The 22,267-nt window shown below is 39.6% G+C and overlaps 13 protein-coding genes across 13 annotated transcripts; 5 read left to right on the forward strand and 8 right to left on the reverse strand.

Moving 5' to 3' along the window:
* Positions 1-929: 929 nt before the first annotated feature.
* Positions 930-1,856, reverse strand: HG535_0H00170 (uncharacterized protein; the record flags this gene model as incomplete). The annotated part of the gene is made up of 1 exon (XM_037290522.1): positions 930-1,856. One exon carries the CDS (start codon positions 1,854-1,856, stop codon positions 930-932), a length of 927 nt encoding a protein of 308 aa, XP_037146417.1.
* Positions 1,857-3,086: 1,230 nt separating this feature from the next.
* Positions 3,087-5,054, reverse strand: PAN3 (PAN-complex poly(A)-binding subunit PAN3; the record flags this gene model as incomplete). Its single annotated transcript, XM_037290523.1, has 1 exon — positions 3,087-5,054. One exon carries the CDS (start codon positions 5,052-5,054, stop codon positions 3,087-3,089), a length of 1,968 nt encoding a protein of 655 aa, XP_037146418.1.
* Positions 5,055-6,279: 1,225 nt separating this feature from the next.
* Positions 6,280-7,212, reverse strand: HG535_0H00190 (uncharacterized protein; the record flags this gene model as incomplete). The annotated part of the gene is made up of 1 exon (XM_037290524.1): positions 6,280-7,212. One exon carries the CDS (start codon positions 7,210-7,212, stop codon positions 6,280-6,282), a length of 933 nt encoding a protein of 310 aa, XP_037146419.1.
* Positions 7,213-7,329: 117 nt separating this feature from the next.
* HG535_0H00200 (uncharacterized protein) lies at positions 7,330-8,079 on the forward strand (the record flags this gene model as incomplete). The annotated part of the gene is made up of 1 exon (XM_037290525.1): positions 7,330-8,079. One exon carries the CDS (start codon positions 7,330-7,332, stop codon positions 8,077-8,079), a length of 750 nt encoding a protein of 249 aa, XP_037146420.1.
* A 140-nt stretch (positions 8,080-8,219) lies between these two features.
* CDC16 (anaphase promoting complex subunit CDC16) lies at positions 8,220-10,508 on the reverse strand (the record flags this gene model as incomplete). The annotated part of the gene is made up of 1 exon (XM_037290526.1): positions 8,220-10,508. One exon carries the CDS (start codon positions 10,506-10,508, stop codon positions 8,220-8,222), a length of 2,289 nt encoding a protein of 762 aa, XP_037146421.1.
* Positions 10,509-10,868: 360 nt separating this feature from the next.
* LYS1 (saccharopine dehydrogenase (NAD+, L-lysine-forming)) lies at positions 10,869-11,987 on the forward strand (the record flags this gene model as incomplete). The annotated part of the gene is made up of 1 exon (XM_037290527.1): positions 10,869-11,987. The coding sequence occupies one exon, from the start codon at positions 10,869-10,871 to the stop codon at positions 11,985-11,987; it is 1,119 nt and encodes a 372-aa protein (XP_037146422.1).
* Positions 11,988-12,076: 89 nt separating this feature from the next.
* MAK11 (Mak11p) lies at positions 12,077-13,249 on the reverse strand (the record flags this gene model as incomplete). Its single annotated transcript, XM_037290528.1, has 1 exon — positions 12,077-13,249. One exon carries the CDS (start codon positions 13,247-13,249, stop codon positions 12,077-12,079), a length of 1,173 nt encoding a protein of 390 aa, XP_037146423.1.
* A 224-nt stretch (positions 13,250-13,473) lies between these two features.
* Positions 13,474-16,719, reverse strand: HG535_0H00240 (uncharacterized protein; the record flags this gene model as incomplete). Its single annotated transcript, XM_037290529.1, has 1 exon — positions 13,474-16,719. The coding sequence occupies one exon, from the start codon at positions 16,717-16,719 to the stop codon at positions 13,474-13,476; it is 3,246 nt and encodes a 1,081-aa protein (XP_037146424.1).
* Positions 16,720-17,210: 491 nt separating this feature from the next.
* Positions 17,211-18,176, forward strand: RAM2 (bifunctional protein farnesyltransferase/protein geranylgeranyltransferase; the record flags this gene model as incomplete). Its single annotated transcript, XM_037290530.1, has 1 exon — positions 17,211-18,176. One exon carries the CDS (start codon positions 17,211-17,213, stop codon positions 18,174-18,176), a length of 966 nt encoding a protein of 321 aa, XP_037146425.1.
* A 161-nt stretch (positions 18,177-18,337) lies between these two features.
* YVH1 (tyrosine protein phosphatase YVH1) lies at positions 18,338-19,423 on the forward strand (the record flags this gene model as incomplete). Its single annotated transcript, XM_037290531.1, has 1 exon — positions 18,338-19,423. The coding sequence occupies one exon, from the start codon at positions 18,338-18,340 to the stop codon at positions 19,421-19,423; it is 1,086 nt and encodes a 361-aa protein (XP_037146426.1).
* A 28-nt stretch (positions 19,424-19,451) lies between these two features.
* MND2 (Mnd2p) lies at positions 19,452-20,516 on the reverse strand (the record flags this gene model as incomplete). Its single annotated transcript, XM_037290532.1, has 1 exon — positions 19,452-20,516. The coding sequence occupies one exon, from the start codon at positions 20,514-20,516 to the stop codon at positions 19,452-19,454; it is 1,065 nt and encodes a 354-aa protein (XP_037146427.1).
* Positions 20,517-20,744: 228 nt separating this feature from the next.
* Positions 20,745-21,020, reverse strand: MCO12 (Mco12p; the record flags this gene model as incomplete). Its single annotated transcript, XM_037290533.1, has 1 exon — positions 20,745-21,020. The coding sequence occupies one exon, from the start codon at positions 21,018-21,020 to the stop codon at positions 20,745-20,747; it is 276 nt and encodes a 91-aa protein (XP_037146428.1).
* A 139-nt stretch (positions 21,021-21,159) lies between these two features.
* On the forward strand, positions 21,160-22,242 carry SWD2 (WD-repeat containing protein SWD2; the record flags this gene model as incomplete). Its single annotated transcript, XM_037290534.1, has 1 exon — positions 21,160-22,242. The coding sequence occupies one exon, from the start codon at positions 21,160-21,162 to the stop codon at positions 22,240-22,242; it is 1,083 nt and encodes a 360-aa protein (XP_037146429.1).
* Between the last annotated feature and the right edge of the window lie 25 nt (positions 22,243-22,267).

The following is a 22,267-nucleotide window of genomic DNA, read 5'->3' on the forward strand; positions in this document are numbered from 1 at the left end:
CCATGCCATGGACTCCTTCGTAGTCAGATGCCTGAATCGCAAACATCTCGCAATATATTACCAGCCGATTTATCTCCAGGATCGATTGGTAGTCTGTTAGAGCTTCATCTGACTTCATTCCTTTTGTCGTATCGTTACCTATAGTCTTTTTTCTCGCCGTTCTAAGTCCTCTCTTTAATATATATTATTTCTCTCACAATATCGATCTATATTTCAACTATGATGCTATTGCCTTTCAAATTTTTATCATTTTAGTAATGTTCAAGAGAAAACAATGATTGTTGAGATACTGGAAGATATCAAATATTGGGTTTTGTCGCTTGAATCGGCAACAAGGAAATATGCTATCATCGTTGCCATTGCGTGTCCTTTGGAAATGGAAACAGGGCCCTTTAGAGCTGCGCTGGATTCATTACGGTAGACCGCGAATATCCCGGCTGGTTGGTACTTTATAGTGGTTTGCGGTCTCTTGATTCGTGTCCACGCAAGCTCTAGTACTAATGTATGTCTAAATCAAAGCTCAAAAGGTACTACTCACAAATTCGGTTTCCCTTTTCGTGGATCGTTCCTGTCATGTCTTTCAAGCTAGTACGAGATGCCTCCACTTGAAATAGTATGATTTCATATGTTCCTCAGACCGCGCACTTCTTGCCGATTCACATGACGTATTTCACTAGCGCTCTGACTTATTACAAGATTTCATCATCGCAGAATGGGATGGCAAATGCACCATCAAACAAACGAAATTGGACTGCAAATTTTCGGCAGAGGTTTTTTTATTTATAAGTGTCATAACCATATGCTATATCTATATTTTTTATATTTTAATACCTTTCTTTTCTCCCTTTGTCAGCTAGGGGAATCAGCGAATAATATAGAAGTCCGTCTTGTACCTTAAAAGATCCATGTATAGCTTTACGCGTGGGCAATCATTCAAATGTAGGAAATGAGCCCCAATCCGGAACAACATATCTTCTAGAACCTAGTCTAGCAGGAATCCCATTCAATTTTTCAATATCTTCTTCCGCCAGCTGAAATATTTTAAAGTTCGAAACAATTCGCTTTTGGGAGACGGATTTCGGTAACACGCAGTAACCACGGGAAACGCCCCAATTGATCAAAATCTGAGCAGGCTCAGCATCATATTTCTGGGCAATTTTTTCAACTTCAGGATCATCGAGCATAATAGAGCTCGAAGAACCCAATGGAGAGTAAGCTTGAACTACGATTCCTTTTTTTACGCAGTAGTCAACCAACTCGGTTTGGGGTAACTGTGGGTGAATTTCAATTTGATTGGCTGCGGGAACCACTGTAACGCCATCACTACAAAACAGCTTTTCCAAGTTACTGATGGAAAAATTAGACACACCTATCGCTTTCACCTTACCAGTTTTCAATAAATCTTGCATCAATTTCCAGGTTTCAACAAAATCCCAATCCGGGTCAATATCACGTTCACCATTCAATTTCGTCGGAATAGTTAATACATTGCCATCTGTGACAAGGTCCATTTTCAAAGCAACGGGCCAATGCATCAAGTATAGATCTACGTAATCTAGACCGAGTCTAGCCAATGACTGTTCTAGAGCTTCCTGTGGATTTCTAGCCTGCGTCCCCCACAATTTCGTCGTCACAAAAACCTCCTCTCTTGCGATTCGGGAGTCCCTCAGTGCTCTTCCGACAGCAGCCTCATTGCGGTAGATTGCAGCGCCATCTATGTGTCTGTAGCCAGCATCCAGAGCATAAGTAACTGCATTATATGCCTCTTCCTCAGGGGATTTCCACGTTCCTAGTCCTATCACAGGAATAGACGCTCCTGTATTCAATTTTAAGTCTTTGACCATCTTGCTATTCATAATTCGATAGCGTTTCGGACACTTAATTGCAGACCACTTTATGACCGAAATTGTGGTCACGCAGTAAGCTATATATATGAGAAACAGCGTTAGCAGCCCATCCGTGACTTTCCTGTGACTTTGTACACCCTTTGGTTTTGCTAACCTAAAAAGTACGATTTGATTATACTTTTGTCAAAAGGGGGGTGTGTTCTCCTTATCGTATACAGCTTTTACATTTCCGTAAAAAGAAAGTCAAGATGAATGTACGCTACGCATGGCAAAATTGATTAGACGAGATATGACATAAGTGGTAGGAATTCCACGTAGTCCAGTTTGATGTTGAAATAAAAGGGGCAATTGCAACTATATGCAGTTCAGAATTGAGGATCAAAGTCTCTTTTCAGGAAGGTTCGCAGATCATCTTTTCCCCACACCTCAAGATGCAACTAAGTCTTAAGCTATCGCTCTTTTCAGAGAACAGCTTTGCCCTCAGAGCTGTGTCTCACAATACATTTTTATATATCTCAATTGTGTCGAATTAGCTCTCACACTTTCTATAGAATGTTTGTAACTGAGGAGTGGGAGCAGCGGCAACATGCCTGTTCTGCAATCGCACATAGGGTTGCTCTCTTGTTATAGTCTTGACGGCAGCGAGATGTTTTAAGTAGTTGTTTTGGGTGTGAGAGGCCGACAGGCCAAGTCGATAGGGCTCATGGCGATTATTTGAAAGTCAGCAGTTGTATACGCAATTGTAATCGCGAAAAAAAGGACTACCGCTTCCTCTTTTGACAAAAGCAGCAATAGTAATTTAAATCTTCCGGAGCAATGATAGTTGCAGCCCTCAGTATTATACGTGTTGGGCTCGTTTCGCAATGGACATGCTCACCGTTCTAAGTGGTTTGTCAATGAGAAGCGCGGTAATCATTGCTGTAAGCAGAGTCCTTTTTATTTCTCTTTTGCGAAAAATGGTGGAATATATACATTTACACTCTCTCAACCTTCTTTGCAATCAAATTTTCAGTTGATTTTCTTTGGTTGCATGTATCTCCAGCCTTTTGTGACATCTGAATTAAAAGTTCCTTAATTTAAGCTTTCAAAGATTAAAATAATCAAGAGAGAAGCAACAGATGGCACCAAAGAAGATTAAGTGAATGAATTATATTGGTTCAAGTTTTTATGTCTTTTTTTGTATATTTTCTTGCTTTTACTTATGTTTTTTGTATAGTTCATTTTGCATTCCCATATAGGCTACTGACCCATTATTGATCTAAATGTAGAATCTATCAAATCCCTAAGTTCCTTATAGCTGATGATTATGCAGTTCATTTCATCGGGTGTAGCCAGTACAATCTTTTCCAGAACACCTGCATCGAGCTTATTTAAACACCTAAGAACATGTGTAAGATCTATCGTATTTTTGCCGGATGCGTCGACTTGGTGGAAAACGTAGTCATAAAATAATACAATGGGGAAGTTTGCACCTGATTCTGACCAATCTATATCTATTCGAGATTCCATTCTCCCGTATATGAAATTGAGTTTGCACATCAACCTGAACAAGCGTCCATTTTCCAATTCTTTTGATAGAACTCCTTCTGTGTGGTCAATCATTGAGATTGATGAGTCTAGAGTGCCTAGAATTTTATCATAAAATAGGGAGGTGAGTTGCTTGATGTTTTTTTCCATATTTTGGTCATCTAAAAGATAGTTTAGCACCGTTTTGAGACTATCATCGATCGCCATCTCTTCGATCGTGGGTGACTTACCTGGGGACATTTTAGAGGAGAGATCTTTTAGTAGCGTTCCTAGATCACTGAAGTTTTTCTGTTGATTAATACGAATGTCATTAGGCTTGTTATTATTGAAATTCAATACTTCAAAGGGACCGCTTCCTGTGACTTTGATCCTTCCTGGAGCACCCGTGATAATCACTTTATGCCAATTTATAGTATCAAACGCCAATCCCTTGCAATGAACCGCTTGTAAGGCGTTGGTGAGCTGCACAAGATATGACCATAAATAGTCTTGAGTCAGCGGAGTTAATGGGAAGTTGATGAAGTGGGCCTCATATAATGAACTTGATAGAGGGTAGTAATCATAAACAGCACAAAGAGAAGAATCGCTAAACTTGGTTGTTTGAAACAGATCTACTAGTTTCACTACGTTTGCACTTTCAACATGTTTCCAGTTTTGAAAAGTCCTCGATATAAGAGAGGAATCTTGAACCTTGACATTATGGATTCGACGTAATAGGTACACATTACCATCCGAATTAGAAAAAACCTTGTATAGTGAGTTTTCATGCCCTAAGTTGGAGTTTTTTTCATCTGTTTTTCGATTGAAATCTAATGGCACCAAATTAAAGTAGTCTTGAACTACTGCTGGAATGGCACCACCTGAAGGAAATACTTGCAGTGATGCTAAGTTTTTTTTAACGAGTTCTTCTCGAAGTTTGTTAGGAATGAAAAGAGACTCCGGTGTTCGTTCGTTTGGTTTCAACGAAAGTTTTAGATGAGGTGGAGGATCTGGAGCGTAAAGATGGTATTGTAAGAGACTATGCGAGGGAGGGTATATGTCAGGAAATTTGAAATTAATTGGCGGAGAACGTGATATTGGAGGATCTGCAATATAATCAGAAGCTCCCCCGCTTCCAACAAGCCTTTTTGAAGCATCATCCGTGCTCTCGGGATATAAATGTTGCAATTCGCTAGTGGAGCCATTGCTTACTGCAGTAAGGTTCAGATGATTACCAGAAGAAGACGCTGGAGTAAAGCTTTCTGTGACGTACGGATTGAATGTTGGTCCACCGAATAGCGCACCAGACGAGGGTGCAGGAAATTGCGCAGATGTTCCTCGATCAGAAAATGGTTTATTAAATAAAGTTGAATTGCCAGTCACTTCATTTAAATTGCTCTCATCATCATTAATAATATTACTTTTCGAGGACATTGGAGTAAAGCTTGCTGAAACTTTCGCATTAAACTTCGGTGTACTACTCAACACAGAGGGTACTTTAATTGCAACAGTTGATTGCGCTACTGAGTTATTCGTCCCAGTGATGGTTGAGACAGTTGTCGCGCTTAGTGTGGCTGGCTTTTTCACTTTTTCATTGTCATGCTTAAATGGGCACCCATCCTTTTCTTTCTTGCAGTAACCATATATAATGATATTCCTACAGGGTATATCCTTAGCCCAATCCATGTTGGGCTTCTCCATGGCGGCACAATTTCACTGAAACAGCGTCTTTACAATGATTTTAGCTCACTTTAAACTTATGATTGTGATGCTGCGTCCACCGTGAACTTTGTCAACGGCTAGTTTCGGGGGGGCGACTACGCGAAAACTAATATGATTCTTATCATTTAAAGCTGAAATGAGATGACGAATGTATAGCAGTTATGTGTTATTAAAATCGTAGAGGTTGCCCATAAAGAATGATTAAAGTATCCATAGTCTTTCAGTGAAGTTGAAAAAGCCATTTTCAGCATTATTTATCAACGATGCATGAGAGAGGCACCCCTGAGTCTTACAAGATAAGATGAAGGATGGGCAAAATTGAAATATACACATCCAGATCAATCCTTTTATATTATTAGTTGGCACTCAATTGACTTGAATTATCGGTTCTTAAAACAAGTGCTTCGTGATGGAGCTGCTGTTATCATTTTTAACATACGGTGCGGTTATGCTTTTTTAATATGGCTCAATGAGAGTTCAGCTTTAAAAAGTATTTTGGGAATGGGATTTTTGCACGTTATTCTTCTGGCTCACTGGATATTCCACGTTGATTCATGTCTTACAGAATCTCCAGATTTTTAAAGCTGGCATTACCCCGAAATTTAACCGATGATTTTGAGCACTGTGCTTCCTCGTAGACCTCTTTAAATCGTTTGGCTATTTACGATGGATACGAATATATTATTGAAATTACTCGATGAGTTTCGCTGGAAAGTGGTCATTTTAGAGATAGTGTGACTTCAGGAACCAACAAATTAAGAGAATTTTTTGTAAGGAATGTTAAATTGTATTCGGCTACTAGTGAAATCTGTACAAGACGAAATATACGCGTACTTGAATAGTAGAATATTTTTGGCATAGTCTGAGGGTTATGATAAGGTGCCTGATTTGAGAACAGATGTTCAGAGAGTGTGAAAATGACAAAAATCAAGTGCTATGATGAATAATATTGTTAGAAGGAGCTATACCTCTGAAGCGGGGGTTCACACTCAGAAAGAGTCTCATCCGATCGTGTTGCAAAGGGTCATTGGCTAAATTGCGACGTACAGTGAGGTAAGAATTCGAGATTTAGGCAACTGGTGTGGTGAACGAATTGCCTTGTGCTGTATGAGAGCCTCAAGCTCGCAAACACCGTGCATTCTTCCATTAGTCTTGAAAATAACAATATGACTTCTTTATAAATATCTATCTAAATGATTTATTTTCACTTTTTGCTGAATTTGTCTTCGATGCCTGCTTGAACATGCTTGTAAACAGTTTCAACTGGATCATCACAACGAACCTTGATTACCTTGGATTGCTTTTCAAAGTACTCTACGACAGGCATACTAGTTTCCAAAAAGGTCTTGAACCTCTTCTTTATGGATTCGATGTTGTCATCAGTTCTTCCGCTTGTTCTACCACGTTCCAACAATCTTTTTAGCATCACCTGTTCAGGACATTCAAAAAACAAAGTGAACATACTAGGCGCAATCTGTTTCTCAAAAGTGATTGCTTGATCCATCTTTCTTGGAAACCCGTCCACCAAAAATTTTGTTTTACCATTTTTGAAATTCTCAGTGATAGCTTGTTGGAGCAGAGCAATGGTAACTTCTTGGGGTACGATCAAGCCTTCTTTGATGTAGCGCTTGATTAGCTCACCAAACTCAGAGCCCTCACGAGCTTGCTCTGCACGAAGAAGGTCCCCAGCAGAAAGATGAACGAAGTGGTATTCTTTCACTAGCTTGGCACATTGAGTACCCTTTCCAGAGCCCGGACCACCGAGAACAAAAATAACAGAAACTTTGTCGGAAGGAAAAGATAAATTCCGACCTTCAGTATCACTGTTCTGTTCGTCGGTTCCATCATTATCATTAACTGGCGTGTCCTCTAGAAACTCAGCTGGTGAGCTTTTTTGATACGATAAAGAGACCACAGTGGAACCTAAAGCCAATAAACCCAACATAAATAGAAGCTTACCTCTATGATTTCTTGCTTTGTCATTTTGCAGTCCGTTTGTCGAATACTGGCGGAAGTGGATGCTTTTGGAAAGTCTTGATTCAGTGCTAGCTTGGCGCAATAAAGATGCAGTGATCAAGCTGCGTCTGCAGCTTGTATTAATCGCTAAACCGAATCTTACTCCAAAATTTCTCAACATATCTTCAAAGGAAATTAAGGCGGGCACTCACTGTTTAGTAGTTACAAGCATGTAAAGTTTAATGTGGAAATGCAGATTTTTTTGATACTTTACCAGTTCTTATTATAATTTCGCGACATGACAGAAAATATAACTGCTCGTGACAGAGAGTGTATAAGTAATAGCGTTGCAATGGATCCCAGTGACCTGCTCGAGTTCCTTCTGCATGACGATGTGCAGGATTTCGAAATAGCTAGTAAGGCACCGGACATACGATTGCTCTCAAATGACGAAGTATACCTCACTGCTGAAAAGGAGATTTTTCCAAGAGAACAGAGAAAAAGCATGCACCCATTGGATGCTAAGGATGAACTATGTAACGATCTTGACGATTTAATTTTACGGCTTCCTAGTAGGCAGTTGTCACAACCGAGTAAAAAGGGAAATAAAAATGCAATACCAGGTAAGACTGAGAAAATGGAAACGAGGAATGCTGGCCAACCTGGTGAAAGGAATACTGATTTCAAGAAGAAGACAAGGTTGCCCAATTCAAGAGAGAAAAACCGTAAGAAGCAAAGCAATGACCATGAAACCTATGTTGATAGAGGAATAAAAAAAAAAGAACTAATGAATCATGAATCAAGGACTGAAAGAATGCGGCAAAAGGAAAGTAACGATATCGGTGCAGTAGGAGTGCAAAATAATGAGAAAAGACATACTAAAAAGAAGAGGTCCAAAAAAAGATCTGCAGAAGTAATAAAGACGGACGAAAAAGATAGGGCTGGTAACAGTAAAAAAGAAGGTGGATCTAACAGTAATAGATCGTCAAGAAAATCAGTTCTCAAAAACGACAAGACGAGTGAGAAAAAACAAAAACAGATCCAATAATCAATTCAACAGTAACGATCGTGCCACTGTTGCTGCATTTAGTATATGCAAATGCGATTACAAATTACGAACTCTGACTTATATACTCACATACACATGGAGAAAAGGTATATCATTTTATAAGAATGACATGCAGCATGTTATTCGATTTCCATTTCCTCACATTCACCATTTGTTTGTGACGAAACAGAGGTTTTCATTTTTTTGTTGAGTGCTGAGCTATCAAATATTAAAGGTGCTCGTTTTCGGGAAGAATATATATTTGCATGGGCTTCATGTATTTGAGCGTTAACAACAAGTGGATGATCTGAATCCAATGTTATTGACACATTTAGCTCTAATGCGTGTAACAACAATTCCTGTGCTACGTGATTTGTTGAGCTGAGGGAGAGCGCTGTATGCAAGTGATCAATCGCCTTTTGCAGCTGCTTTGTCTTCAGGTAGAGGAATCCCAACGAACAGTAAATATCTGAATCTTTACCAGAGACTTCTAACACAAATTTAAAGCACTTGATAGCTCTTTCGTAATCACCCATTTTTCTATAGGCATGGGCCAGATTTATTTGAATAGAGACAAATGTTCGTGACGTACTGTCTAGTTCTATTATCGCTTCCAGTGCTTTCTTTAGATAGCGCTTCGATTTTTGTAGCTCATTCCTTTTAAAAAACATAACGCCCATCTCATTCAACAGTAGCGGATCTTGCGGGCATATATCGTACGCCAAAGTAAAATATTCTTCCGCCAATGATAATGTATTCATGGACATATATTGCATACCCAAAAATAAATTAGGCAAATGAATACCAGGAAAGAACCTTGCAGCTGTAGAATAAGCTGATACGGCTTGATCCTGCTCCCCCTCCATGGAGTACGTATGCGCAAACCCTAACCATGACGGAGCAAAATTTGGATCAAGGATAGATGATTTTGAAAAGTATTTTCGTGCCTCTCCAATTTTATTCACGACCATGTAGTAAGTAGCAACGCTAAACCATGTGATGGGATTTTTAGGGAAATTTTCAGCCAATTCATGGGAAAGTAAAAACAGTTTATTCCTCATGCCCAGTTCGTAGAAACAAGCGATGTACGTCGGAAGCACTTCAGCGTTGAATTTATCTTTCTCCAAAATAGTCTCGCAGAAGTTCAAGCATTCGGAGAATTTGCACTTTGTATATAACGTTTCAACGTCTGAAACCAGAATATCAACGTTCGATGCCAAATTGTGTTCTTCTATCAGTTGTTTTCTTGATTCGCAAGTTTTATCCTCATTAAGATACTTTGATAAACGAATAATGTATAAATTTTTGACCATGTCCTGATTGTCATCCAGTATCGAAAAATCTAAGGTTAGTGACTCTAGTAAATCCCATTCCTCGCGTGGCGTCAATAAATTTTTAGATGTAAGTTCTTCAAAGGCCTCAAAGTTCTTCACATCAACCAGGACCGCTTCCTTGAACGATTCTTTGGCTTTTGCAAAATTGTTTTGGGCAGAATATATTATTCCTCTCAAGTAGCACAAAGATGACTCCAGCTTTATTCCACCATCCGTTTCTTTTTTTGCCTCCTCATCTGAAGCACTCGAGAAGGGATTGCATTCTCCTACAATATCCAAAGCTTCATCGTATTTCTGCAATTTGACCAAGCAACGTGCTTTCAGATATCTGCACATAATACTTGTTGAATCAAGCATGTCTCTTGAAAGGAGGTCAATGGCACGCACATAAGATCCATCACTAAAGTATACCTGTGCCAACCAAAATGCATCATTTGGATCACCTGTCAAGGTGTAGATTTTGTTTGCCACGAATTCTGCTGTCTTGTAAAGATGCTGCATCAGGGCATCATGTCTCCACAATCGCAGCTTCTCAATAGATGATAATTCTGATATATCAAATTCAGCTGTGCTCGTTGTCGCCGTCGTAGTGGTAGTCAATGTCGTTGTAGTTGACATAGGCTCATGGATTCCCGATTCAATGTGTGTTTCTCTCGTCTTTGTATTCAAGGGATCCCGGTATTCCCTTTGCAAACTAACTTTACGCAACGTCGAAGGCATTGCCGAACCAAAAAGCCCATTCTTCGATATCGATCCTATAAGCCCGCCATGATTCGTGTTTGCAGTGACATGATGGTGCGGCGTTGCCAGCGAGTTAGCCGCAATATTGGGATTAGTCTTTTGAACCAGTGGGCTGTTCGCAAGCGACCCATATGGATGATTGTGTTCCAATCCTGCTGGATTCCACTCCTGACTTCTGAAATCCTCCCCATTGCCACCAGCAGCCAGCTGCTGTGTATTCGGATCTCGATCTCTCTCTCTATCTCCCTCCGCTCTTCCGGCCTGTGATGCATTATATCTGCCATTTCTTCCGCTCACGAACGGCGATATCGCAAGCGTAGAATTATGTTGGGTCGGTGTCCCAGTTGATGACATCAAAATAACTTTTGAATTATGACTCAAACCGCCAACCTTACCCTAAAGGCATCGATTAAATCAGCATCGTTGTACTATTCTTACAGGTATGATGAACCACAAATTATGTTCACAGTGCAACGATCATTTACGACGAGGAATCTTTCCTTATTGCAGCGGAATTTGTTTTTTTTATCCCACCGGAATTTCGAAATTCAGTCATATCTCGAGATAGAATAGTGAAAAATGGCTAGATGCAAAATATATAAATGGCTTCGTGTATAATTCGAATTGGTTGTTCGTTTGATTATCCATTGAAGCTCTCAAGAAACCCACCTTTTGACTTGAGGTAATATTAGATTTTGACAAGCGAAAACTGAAATGACAGTTACCTTACATCTGAGAGCAGAGACTAAACCACAGGAGGCCCGTGCAGCATTAACTCCTACAACTGTCAAACAGTTGATTTCCAAAGGATTTAAAATTTATGTAGAGGAAAGTCCTCAGTCAACGTTTAGCAGCGATGAGTACAAAAAGGCCGGTGCAATAATCGTGCCCTTTGGCTCCTGGGTCGATGCACCCCATGATAGAATTATTATTGGCTTGAAGGAAATGCCAGAGGAAGACACGTTTCCTCTAACTCACGAACACATCCAATTTGCACACTGCTACAAAGACCAGGCCGGATGGCAGGATGTTTTGAAAAGATTCATCAACGGTAGAGGTGTGTTGTACGATCTGGAGTTCTTAGAAAACGACAAAGGGAGAAGGGTTGCTGCTTTTGGATTTTATGCGGGCTTCGCAGGTGCCGCCTTGGGGTTAAGAGACTGGGCTTTCAAACAGACTCACTCAGATGATGAGGATCTACCGGCCGTGTCACCATATCCAAATGAGAACGCCTTGATCAAGGACGTTGCTCGTGAATATCAAGCGGCTTTGAAAAAGGGAGCTAAAAAGCCAACGGTGCTGGTTATTGGTGCATTGGGAAGATGTGGATCTGGTGCCATTGATCTTTTACGCAAAGTTGGTGTTCCAGACAAAAATATTTTAAAATGGGATATGAAGGAAACCTCTCGCGGTGGTCCTTTCAAAGAGATTGCACAAGCAGATATTTTCATCAATTGTATATATTTGTCCAAGCCAATTGCTCCATTCATCAACTACGATCTATTAAATAGACCAGAAAGAAGACTAAGAACTGTCGTTGATGTTTCTGCTGATACAACAAACCCACATAACCCAGTCCCTATTTACAAGATAGCGACGGTATTCAGTAAACCAACCGTTCTTGTCCCAACTACTGTCGGTCCTAAACTATCTGTGATATCCATTGATCATTTGCCATCGCTATTGCCACGTGAATCTTCCGAATTTTTTGCTCACGACATGCTACCTTCGTTGGAGCAACTTCCACAAAGACAGCAGGCTCCTGTCTGGTCCAGAGCTAGAAATTTGTTCAACAAACATTGTAATCGTGTTACTAGATCCTCAAAGCTGTAGATAAATAGACTGTTGATTCTTTATATGTTACTGCGTACATTTTATTTTTTGTCAGTAAATTAATTATAAAATTATGAAAGCTTTAAAAGTCACTCTAATTGCACTGAAACTTTCTTGACATTGTTTTTCTTATTTCTTTTTCTTTTTTTTGATGGCTTCTCTCCAAACATTGCCTTTTTCAATTCTTCAGTATCACTCTCCACTTCACTCTGTTCATCTATTTCCGCTGTCTCAGCCTGTCTCTTCTTCATTGTATCGTACTTTTCTGTATTTTCATCGTAGATTGCAAGACAGTTAAGTCTTTCACCAGAATCATAGACAGCGAGTTGCTCCCTTGTTTTCATATCCCAAACAACGATTTTACCATCTGAACCAATTGTCAATAGATATGTACCATAGTCGTTTGTGAAAAATTTCATATCTTTTACTCTATTGGTGTGCCCCAACAAAGTGAATTCTGCTTCTTTGATTGTTGGTTCTTCATCGTCCAAATTAGTGGTGTTGTAAAAGGTAACTTGACCGTTATTCAAACCAACAACTATATAATCAACCCCATTTAAAGTTTCGGTTTCAAGCTGCATGATTGTGCTTTTTCCAGTATCGATTTCGCAATGTACTTTAGCAGTCGCTGTCTTGTAAATTAAAACCTTGTTCATTAAAGCAACGACGAAAAAATTACCCTCTGTACCAAACCACCTCACGAATTGGCCATTTTGTGAGTATCCTCTTAATTTCAGCACTGCAGCTTTTTTGACTGTCATTAGATTCCATAAACGGATTGTGTGATCTTCGCTAACACTGACTGCAACTCTATTGGAAGGATGCACATCGAGATCGTTGATCCGTGCCGTATGTCCCTTCAAAGTTCCAAAATTTTCCCAGTCTTTGACTCTCCAAATGATTATCTTATTATCTTCCGATGCCGAGAGTAGCCACTTGTTACTGATTTTCTTTTCATCTACATTTTCCTCTTTGCTTGGAATCTTTGCCTTGGAAAACTTCAGACATGTTATTGAACCCTGATGAGCGAGCAAAGTTCCCAATTCTTTTCTCTTTTGAAGATCGTATATTCTGATATGTTCATCATTGGAACCTGATACCAGGTATCTTTTTGATGTGTCCAAACATTTAACACTCAAAATGTGGGCTTGAAAATGGAATATAGGTGTGAAAACAGGCGTTGACAATGAAAGGTTTAATGACAAACAGAGAAGGTTGTGCTCATAAGAGCCTACAATGACCCTAAACTGATTACCTGACATCTGTTTTCTTCTCTTATATCTAAAATCAAATGCTCTCGAAAGTTCTTCATAACTGGATCAATTTTTTCAAGAGATGAGATGAGCCGGGGCTATGGGCATTTCTGAAAAATGATGAAAACGAAAGAGAAAAAGGAGCGTAACAAAAATAATGCAAAGGTTCATACTTAAAAAATAGCGAACTAAAAAATCTATAAATTTAGGGGAAAAAGTCAAGAATTGTACCACTATTGTGCAACAATCAAATCGTTCATGATGCCTGTATTTTGAAAAATCGTCAATTGCTCCTTAAATGCGGTTTTCATTCTCTCATTACCTAATAAAATCTTAGCTAAGACAACACGCAGATACTCCGAAACCATGTTAGTAAAATAATGAACGTGGTCACCTTCCTGACCGAATTTAAAGAGAGTGTACCAACTTAGAAGAATAACCGTTAGTGGCAGCCAGAAGAAAAGCAGCATTTTATCGTTCCTGAAATTCTGCTTTTGCTGGAAAAATCTGTTGAATCTAAGTTGTAAGGCATCCTCTTCGTCCTCCGAAGAAGCTTGAGAATCTTCGGGAGCAGATGAAGTTTTATGAATTCCATCCTCGTTAGATTCGTTATCAACTTCTATCATTTTTTGTTTCTCATTATGTGGCGAACCGGGGAAGAGATCTTCGTATTTTGGAAGATCTTCATTCAGATAGTTCAGCATTCTATTCAGGAGTGAACTGTTCATTGAGCTACGACCTTCATTTCCATTTACAACTGATATGTTATCTGTGACTTCGTTGTCAAAATCTAATTCAGATTGGTCTCCCGTTAAAAGACTCTCGTCCCCATTCTCTTCGAAGTCACTTTCGTCATACTCTGACCTGTCAGAGTTTCTACTTGCTGATGCCGTGAACCTTGCAACCTCAGATGAATACAAAGACTCATTTTCCACAGTATTGAAATGAAAGCTTGAATCGGAAAACTTTCGACTGAAAAGACTTGAATCATCAGATGCATTTGTGTCATCAAATAATCCCAGGACCTCTTTTACGTAGCTTTGAGCTTCAGGCCTTTTACCGTGGTTTGCAATGAAAATTTGCCTTGCTGTGATATCATTTTTGGCCCTGATGGCGAGATCGGCCTTACATTGAAGCAGTAAACGAATCACAGAGGCATCACCACCTACACAAGCAAAATGTAGGGGAGTAAAACCGTATAAATCTCTATCATTGACACGAGCACCATTTTTGATTAGAATTGATAGTAGGCTTTGATAGCCCTTCAAAGATGCCAGGTGAACTAATGTTCGACCTAAGTTGTCACACATCGATAAATTCGAGTTTACTCGAAGCGATTTGATCACCTTCACGAGTAAAACCTCATCAGAGTACATAATGTGACCTTGCATTGAGCTCTGTACGGAGCCAGAGTTGTTTCCAGGAGAAATATTTGGTGAGCTCATAGTAGAAGAACCATCGTCGTTACCAACAATTCTCTTGGCAATATTCCTTGCATCTTCTAGTTTACCGTTCATCTTCAATCCGACTATCTGTAGAGCCAACTCAATCAGCTGTCTATCCGTATCATCAACATAAGTGAAGATTGTTTTGTTATTTGCACTGACCTGAGATGAATTTGGGTCACTCGAGTCAAGCACCGTAACAAAAACCTGACCAGCACAGGATGCCGGAGGCAAATATGTAACCATTGTTGTTTCGCTCCAACATTGAGTTGATAATGCAATATTTTCACCGAATTTGACGATGAGTCCATCCTTAAACTTAGAGCCCAAGAGGGTAATTTCGATACCACCATTAATTGGTCCTTGAGCTGGAATCACGCGCTGAATAGAAGGTTGATTAGGATTAATAACCGGAGAAAAATCAGCCACTGATCGTAACATTTGCGACGAATTTTGAGACATGATTTGAGGTCGAGACTCTGCTGCAGAACTTGATAATGAGTTATTTGACCATGATCTTTGGGGGAAACCATCTTGAGTACTTTGATGACGCAGTCTTTTCCGCTGATTGTTGTCCATTCGAGAGATATTGGTGGTAGCTACACAAGAACCCATACGATGAGACTCATTTGTGCGCTCCAACGCAGATGCGTGCGATTCAGAACCTTCCTCACTCATTGAAGTGGGAGAAAGCATTGGTTCTTTGGGAACCGTCAATAACACAGGATTATTAGAGTCTGTTTGCATAGGATCCAAGTCACCTCCATCAAAGTACTTGCTTGGAGTCAAACCATTTCCATTACGATTTGAATCTAAACGACGGCTAGAAGATGTAACCTCAGCCGAGTTCGAAGTTGAAAAATTCTCTGCAGCTGTATCGACACCAGAATCTGTATTGCTCGTATTTTGAGCGGTAATAGGCGATGACACAGAGGTCGAAGCCGGTTTTTTGTCCATTATCATAATTGAAGATGTCACATTTTTAGCCAATACGTCACCTTTGGAATTTTTTAAGACAAATAGGATCTTAAAACCCTCTGGAGCTTTATGATGCCTACAATAGCATACAATTCTAGCTGTCAAGTCAAATTTTTTAGACTGTTCATTTTTATCTAAATCTTTTACCACGAATACTTGTTTGTTATTGAAGATTACTGCTCTTCTGTTCTCATTATTGCACCACAGCATATTGTCACTTAATCCTGATTTTCTTCTAGAAGCTCTTCTATGCTCCCTCTTAACACACCGCGTGCAGACGTAAGTCGTTTTGTTATTCGATGCACACAGTAAAAATGCCTCCACATATAGTAATTGATCCCGAAATTCCTGGGGATAATGATCGATTTCTTTCTCCAAATAAAATTTTTGTCTTGCAATACAGTCAGTTGGTAAGTAGACCATGCATTGTCTTACTGGTGGTGTAACTTCAAAATCCAGCTTTATTTGGTTCTCTACTCGAGACACAGTTGGCAGTCCAGTGACTGAAAGTTTGTATGGTAAAGTCGATTCGTCAATATCAATATACTCTAACGGATTAACATAACGCGTTTTCGTTGCTTCTGATCTGCCGAAGACCAACGAGTTTTCGACAAGATTTTGACAGTCTTTGGTGTAGTCCGAGGATAATTGCACATTTTTACCAATGTCTTGTTCTATATCGGTCACACTGGTACTTTTTGTATCCTGTTTCATCATCAAAGTATCACTGACATCTGAATGCATGCCATTTGCCTCGTCATTCGTATAATTACATTGCACTCCCATAAAATCATTAGAAGCCATACCTGTAATATCCAAAGTTTCTGTATTGATGAAAGAATCGAAGACGGCATCTTCATCGTTATTTAGACCACCCTTAGGCCGATTTTTGAGATTTCCATCCTCCTCATCGCGCTCTGCATCTTCGCCTCCATCGTTCGACCTAAACAAGAACTCATTCAAAAGTTCACTATCCAGCATGTCCACATCATTTGCTTGATTCTCATAATGAAAAGCTTCATTGAAGAAAGTTTCGCTTTTCACTCCTTCAAGCATCTTTTTTTGAGAAACGGCACAATACAACACAGTAAAATTCCTGTAAAAAGAATTCTAAAATTCTCAATATTTCGTTATTTCTTTCAGATAAAACTTGCTACTGACTAGCACCACTCAAAATTATTTCCGTGCTACTCCACTCGACTCTTGCTTATCCTTTGAGTCCTCTTCACACGTTTTGCATAACTCTTTCAACATCTTCTGCCCTGATTCTTAATCGCTACAGTTCGATTTTTTGTTGAATTACAGAAAACCACATACCGCCAGACGATAAAGCAGGGTAATGTGTTGAACAGACGTTATACGAACGAACAATCAGCAGCAGCAGCAATGGTTAGCATTGCAAGGATTATTTTAGGAAATGGTACCAATTGGTACCAGAGTGTCGTCAATATTTCAGCTACGTTCAAACAACAATTGAACTCCTCCTTACACCTGTTCTTTGAGTCTATAAGAGATCCGCTAGGTGGTGGACTGGAGACTAGAAGTGTATGTTCGAGATGACGCCAAAAATGGGAGAGTTTGCAGATGTGGAGCCATTATCGATTTCAACAGGGTTGCCTGACGAGTTATGTGAAATAATGTATACGGACGAATACCGCGAACTTCTGGGTATTGCCAGGTCTCTAATGGCTCGCGGAGAGCTCAGTGAAAGAGCTTTGAGGCTCACTGGGAGGGTCATAGATCTCGCTCCAGCCTTTTACACCATATGGAACTACAGATTTGACATTCTGGTATCTTTGAGCAAAGATTTGAGCAATGATGAAAAAGTGCTTCGGCTGAATGAAGAATTGGACTGGATCGACGAGTTTACTTTAAATAACCCCAAAAACTACCAGATATGGTCATATAAGCAGTGTATATTGCAAAATCATCCAAGTCCAGTTCTGAAAAGGGAGCTACCGATTCTGAAATTCATGCTTGACGAAGACACCAAAAATTATCACGTCTGGTCTTTTAGAAAATGGTGTATTCTATTTTTCAATGATTTCTCCAATGAACTGGAGTTTGCAGATTCAATGGTGGAAAGAGACGTTTATAACAACAGTGCTTGGACGCACCGAATGTTCATTTTGAAGAACTTGAAGCCCACCGCCGTAGAGATCAAAACCGAAGTGGAGTACATCATGCGCAAGATCAATTACGTACCACAGAACATATCGCCTTGGACATATCTAAGAGGAATTTACGAGAATTTTTTAGCCAGCAAGTATGATAACAATATCGTTGAATTTGCAAAAAAATTCACTAGTAATGTAACAGATTTAGATTTTGAAGATCCAAACGTGAAGTTACCGGATATAGAGTCCTCATACTCATTGGAATTTTTGGCACATATATATTCTCTGCAAAAAACAACCATAATTAATGCAAAAAGAGCATACATGGGGCTCAGCAGCAAATACGATCCTATAAGGAAATTCTACTGGGATTCGCAAATATCAAGACTCCACTAATTGCAAATATGTGTACGCTATATATTCTTTTTTTTTTCTCCTCGCACTTGGAGTCGCAAGCATGAAAATTTATTTTGTTTGCGGAGAAAAAAATGGTTAGCTCATCTCATCTCATTTTATTTTGACATCAAATCACAAGTTAATACATATAGTGAATCAATATGACTGTTGCTGATGCGGAAGCTGACATTATCAGAATTATCGGAGGCATTTACATTGGAGGTATACAACCTATTGCCGAGCATGTTCCTCTGAATGCTATCTATAAAATAACTCATGTTTTATCAGTGATAAAATTCCAAGTTATTCCAGAGTACCTCGTTAGAAAAGGATATATCATGAAAAACATCGCAATAAATGACGACGATACGACCGACATATTGCAATACATCAATGAAACGAATATGTTTTTGGATCTTTGTCTGTTTCCAGATGAGACAGAATACGATCCAAAAAAAGTTGATTTCAAACGCAAACCACAGAAAAATGGTGTATATATACATTGTCAGGCGGGATGCTCAAGATCGGTGGCCTTTACGGTGGCCTATCTCATGTATCGATACGGATTTAACTTGAAAACTTCCCTTCATGCAGTCAAGAGGAAAAGGGCATCAGCTCAGCCCAACGAAAATTTCATGAATCAACTAAAAATTTTCGAGGAAATGGGCGGAGATTATGTTATCGATAGTCATCCTACATATACACAATGGAAGTTAACGAATTCAGCTAAATATGATCCTTCAGGCGCTGATATCTTATCTCGCGATGACACATTTGCGAAGGATGAGGTAAAAGATTTACACAAGATGACACCACAGGAACTTGCCAAAGTAACTGTTCTGAGGTGTAAAAAGTGCAGACAAAGACTGGCATTTTCCACCTCGTTTATTAATCATGAACCACCAAGTAGAGAATCATCTGAAGGTCATTTCATTAGAAGAGCTGCAGGTTCACATCGTATTATAGACATAAAAGAATCACAAGACCAATGCTCCCACTTCTTCGTAGAACCCTTAAACTGGATGAAGGAAGAATTACAAGGAAAGCAGGAATTGGAAGGAAAGTTTTTTTGTCCAGGATGCTCCTGCAAGGTTGGTGGATACAACTGGAAAGGCTCCAGATGCAGTTGTGGAAAATGGGTCATTCCTGCGATACATTTGATGAGAAATAAAGTTGATCAAGTGCCACTTAAGGAAAGGACACTACCAAATATGATCGAATTCAAAGCAGAAAAAGTAAATGTATAGCAAACTCAAATATTTGATAGATTTATCTTCATTGACGTATCGAATCGATACTTTGGTCACTATTATTATCTGGAACATGCCTATGCCTCCTCAAATTCCTCCCTGGAACGGCCTGGCGATCAATATGACTGTTTAAACTTGTCACTCTTGAACTATCGACACTTTGAACCGTATCGGATACATCAACCCATGGAATTTCGGTAAAATCTCCGCTATCACCGTTATCCACATTTGAATGGCTCTCCTCATACTCTTCATCTATTTCATACGGATTTCGATCAACATGCGACGTCTCAACGAATTGTTGTATAGTGACATCTCTAACTATTCTTCTATTGCTATAATGTCTTCGTTCCTCTTGTTCCTCATGCTCATGTTCATCCTCCACACGTGCAAATTCTGCATCATAATCGTATGAGGCGTCGTCGTCATTATCATCATCATCATCATCCTCTTCATGGTTCACACTATCATCGTTGTGACCACCAGTATCAACATTATCCTCACCTCCACGATTGCCATCTGTCATCTCTTCAGGTCCAAAGTCATGCTCGTTATTAATTTCAAGATCATGAAAATTAGTGTCTGATCCGTTTTCCTGAAAATCTGTCGGTAGCGTTAAGTTTCTTAGTCTTCCGTCATCGCCCAATGCTGTAGGCTCATCTGGAACCCTATGCATTTCATTGAGCCGCTTCTCTTTTCGACCTTGAATGCTACTGTTAATACCGAGAGGTGTAAGAAAACTCCAACCTAGCGTTCGTATACTCTTAAATCTCTGTTGTGTTTGCTCATACCTCATGCTAAGCTCGTCGAATCTGCCCGCAGAAGTATGTCTTCCAGAAGGAAAATACGGAGCTTCTTCATTGGCGCTATACGCCGATAATGGCGGCACGTATTGAGTACCTCGCGAGTTATTTCCCTGTTGAGTATTTCTGGATATCTGAGTCTTATTTCTAGTAGTTTGAGAGAATCTGGGCTGCTTGTTGTTTTTAAGCGCCTGTTGCTCCTGTTGCTGTATCGAAAGATCCTCTTTTATATCACGAAATAGTGGCAGGTCACTTAAAGGGATCTCATCATGGCTCATCAATGTCATGTTGATGCTGATACCCTGAGAAAACGATCAACACATGCCTATCTATATTTATGCCTCAAAGATGATCTTTTATGAATGTTATCTGTATTACTATTTACGCTGTCAGGTACAAACTTGAACTGATGACTATCACGTGCAATAACTCGAAAAGAAGGTATTCCCTCACAGGGAGCAGAATCAGGCCCTAATTTATGTCATATTGGTGGGAAGCATCCCTCTGTCGAGTCTTTAAAGATCCGACCTGCTCAATTCCTCTACCTCTCTTATCCTTGGGTTCTTAAATTTGTCTCTTGGAAGTTGTTTCCTGAAGTATCTAGAGTTTATAGCATAGTTGCAGAATGTATTATAACACCATTCACCACATGAAAGTAATTTGTATACGTGACTTCCTATCCCATAATGTTCATACGCAAATACATAGCCTGTATTTTGTCTGAAAGCAGCCAGCACCATGGCTATTAAGGTCAGGTCAAATCCCCAATGTAGCAAGCTTTTTACACTCATTACTTTAGGGCTAAGAGGTCAATTAAAAACTTCCTTGATGTGATGCGTGGCACAGGACTTAGCTTCTTGCCTCCGTTGGTTTTCTTACGCAATTGTTTATGCATCTATTTGAAGTTCACTCTCCCTCTTAAAGGCGCTGATGAAAGAAATTAAAAAAGTGCTTATGTTGATCACAGGTAGTAGACAGAGGCAAACAAGAGAGCAACTTGAGTTAATCGACTTCAAACTGCAACAGAATATGGCATTGGATATTTCTAAGGAGAAGTTGTTAAAATTTCAAGCTGTTAAGTCATTCAAGTTTGCCGAAAAGGACGCTTCACCTATAACATCTCTGAGCTTCGATGATTATGGTCAATATCTCTTGACCTCTTCAGCAAATGATAACATGCATCTATACCATGCTGTCAGCTGTAAGTTCTTAAATACGGTAGCCTCTAAGAAGTATGGCTGCCATACCGCTAAGTTTACACATGCACAGTCTGAATGTATATATTCGTCCACTATGAAAAGTTTTGATATAAGGCATCTGAATCTTGAAACGAATCAATATTTGAGATATTTCACAGGCCATGGTGCATTGGTAAGCGATATTCAGATGTCTCCGCTCAATGATACGTTTCTCTCTGCATCGTATGATGAGTCAGTTCGATTGTGGGACTTACGAATTTCCAAATCACAAGCGATTGTCCCGAGTTTAGTCCCTAGTTGTATCGCTTATGATCCAAGTGGATTAGTATTTGCGTTAGGGAACCCAGAAAACTGCGAAATAGGGCTCTACAATTTGACCCAGTTGAAGAGTGGACCATTCCTGGTCATAAAAGTGAAGCAGAATTTTACGCGATGGAACAAACTAGAGTTTTCAAATGATGGAAAGTATTTGCTATTAGGATCATCGGTAGGAAAGCAGATGATATTGGATGCGTTCGATGGATCTGAACTCTTTGAATTAGTAGGAACGAAACCATTCCCGTTGAGAGAGTTTATGGACTCTGGATCTGCTTGCTTTACACCTGACGGGAAGTATACGCTTGGTACAGATTACGATGGAAGAATTGCTCTTTGGAACCATCATGGCTCAATTAGTAATAGAACGCTGAAACCTCAAGGATATATACCGGCAGTACCTGAGTCGTGCCCAAGAACCATAGCGTTCAACCCAAAGTATGCAATGTTTGTAACTGCTGATGAAAACGTCGATTTTTATGTATACGAAGACAGTTGAAAACAAGAAAATAATTTAGCTGTGT

This window comes from Zygotorulaspora mrakii, chromosome 8, assembly GCF_013402915.1.
Source record: "Zygotorulaspora mrakii chromosome 8, complete sequence".
In the NCBI taxonomy this organism is placed as follows: Eukaryota; Fungi; Ascomycota; class Saccharomycetes; order Saccharomycetales; family Saccharomycetaceae; genus Zygotorulaspora; species Zygotorulaspora mrakii.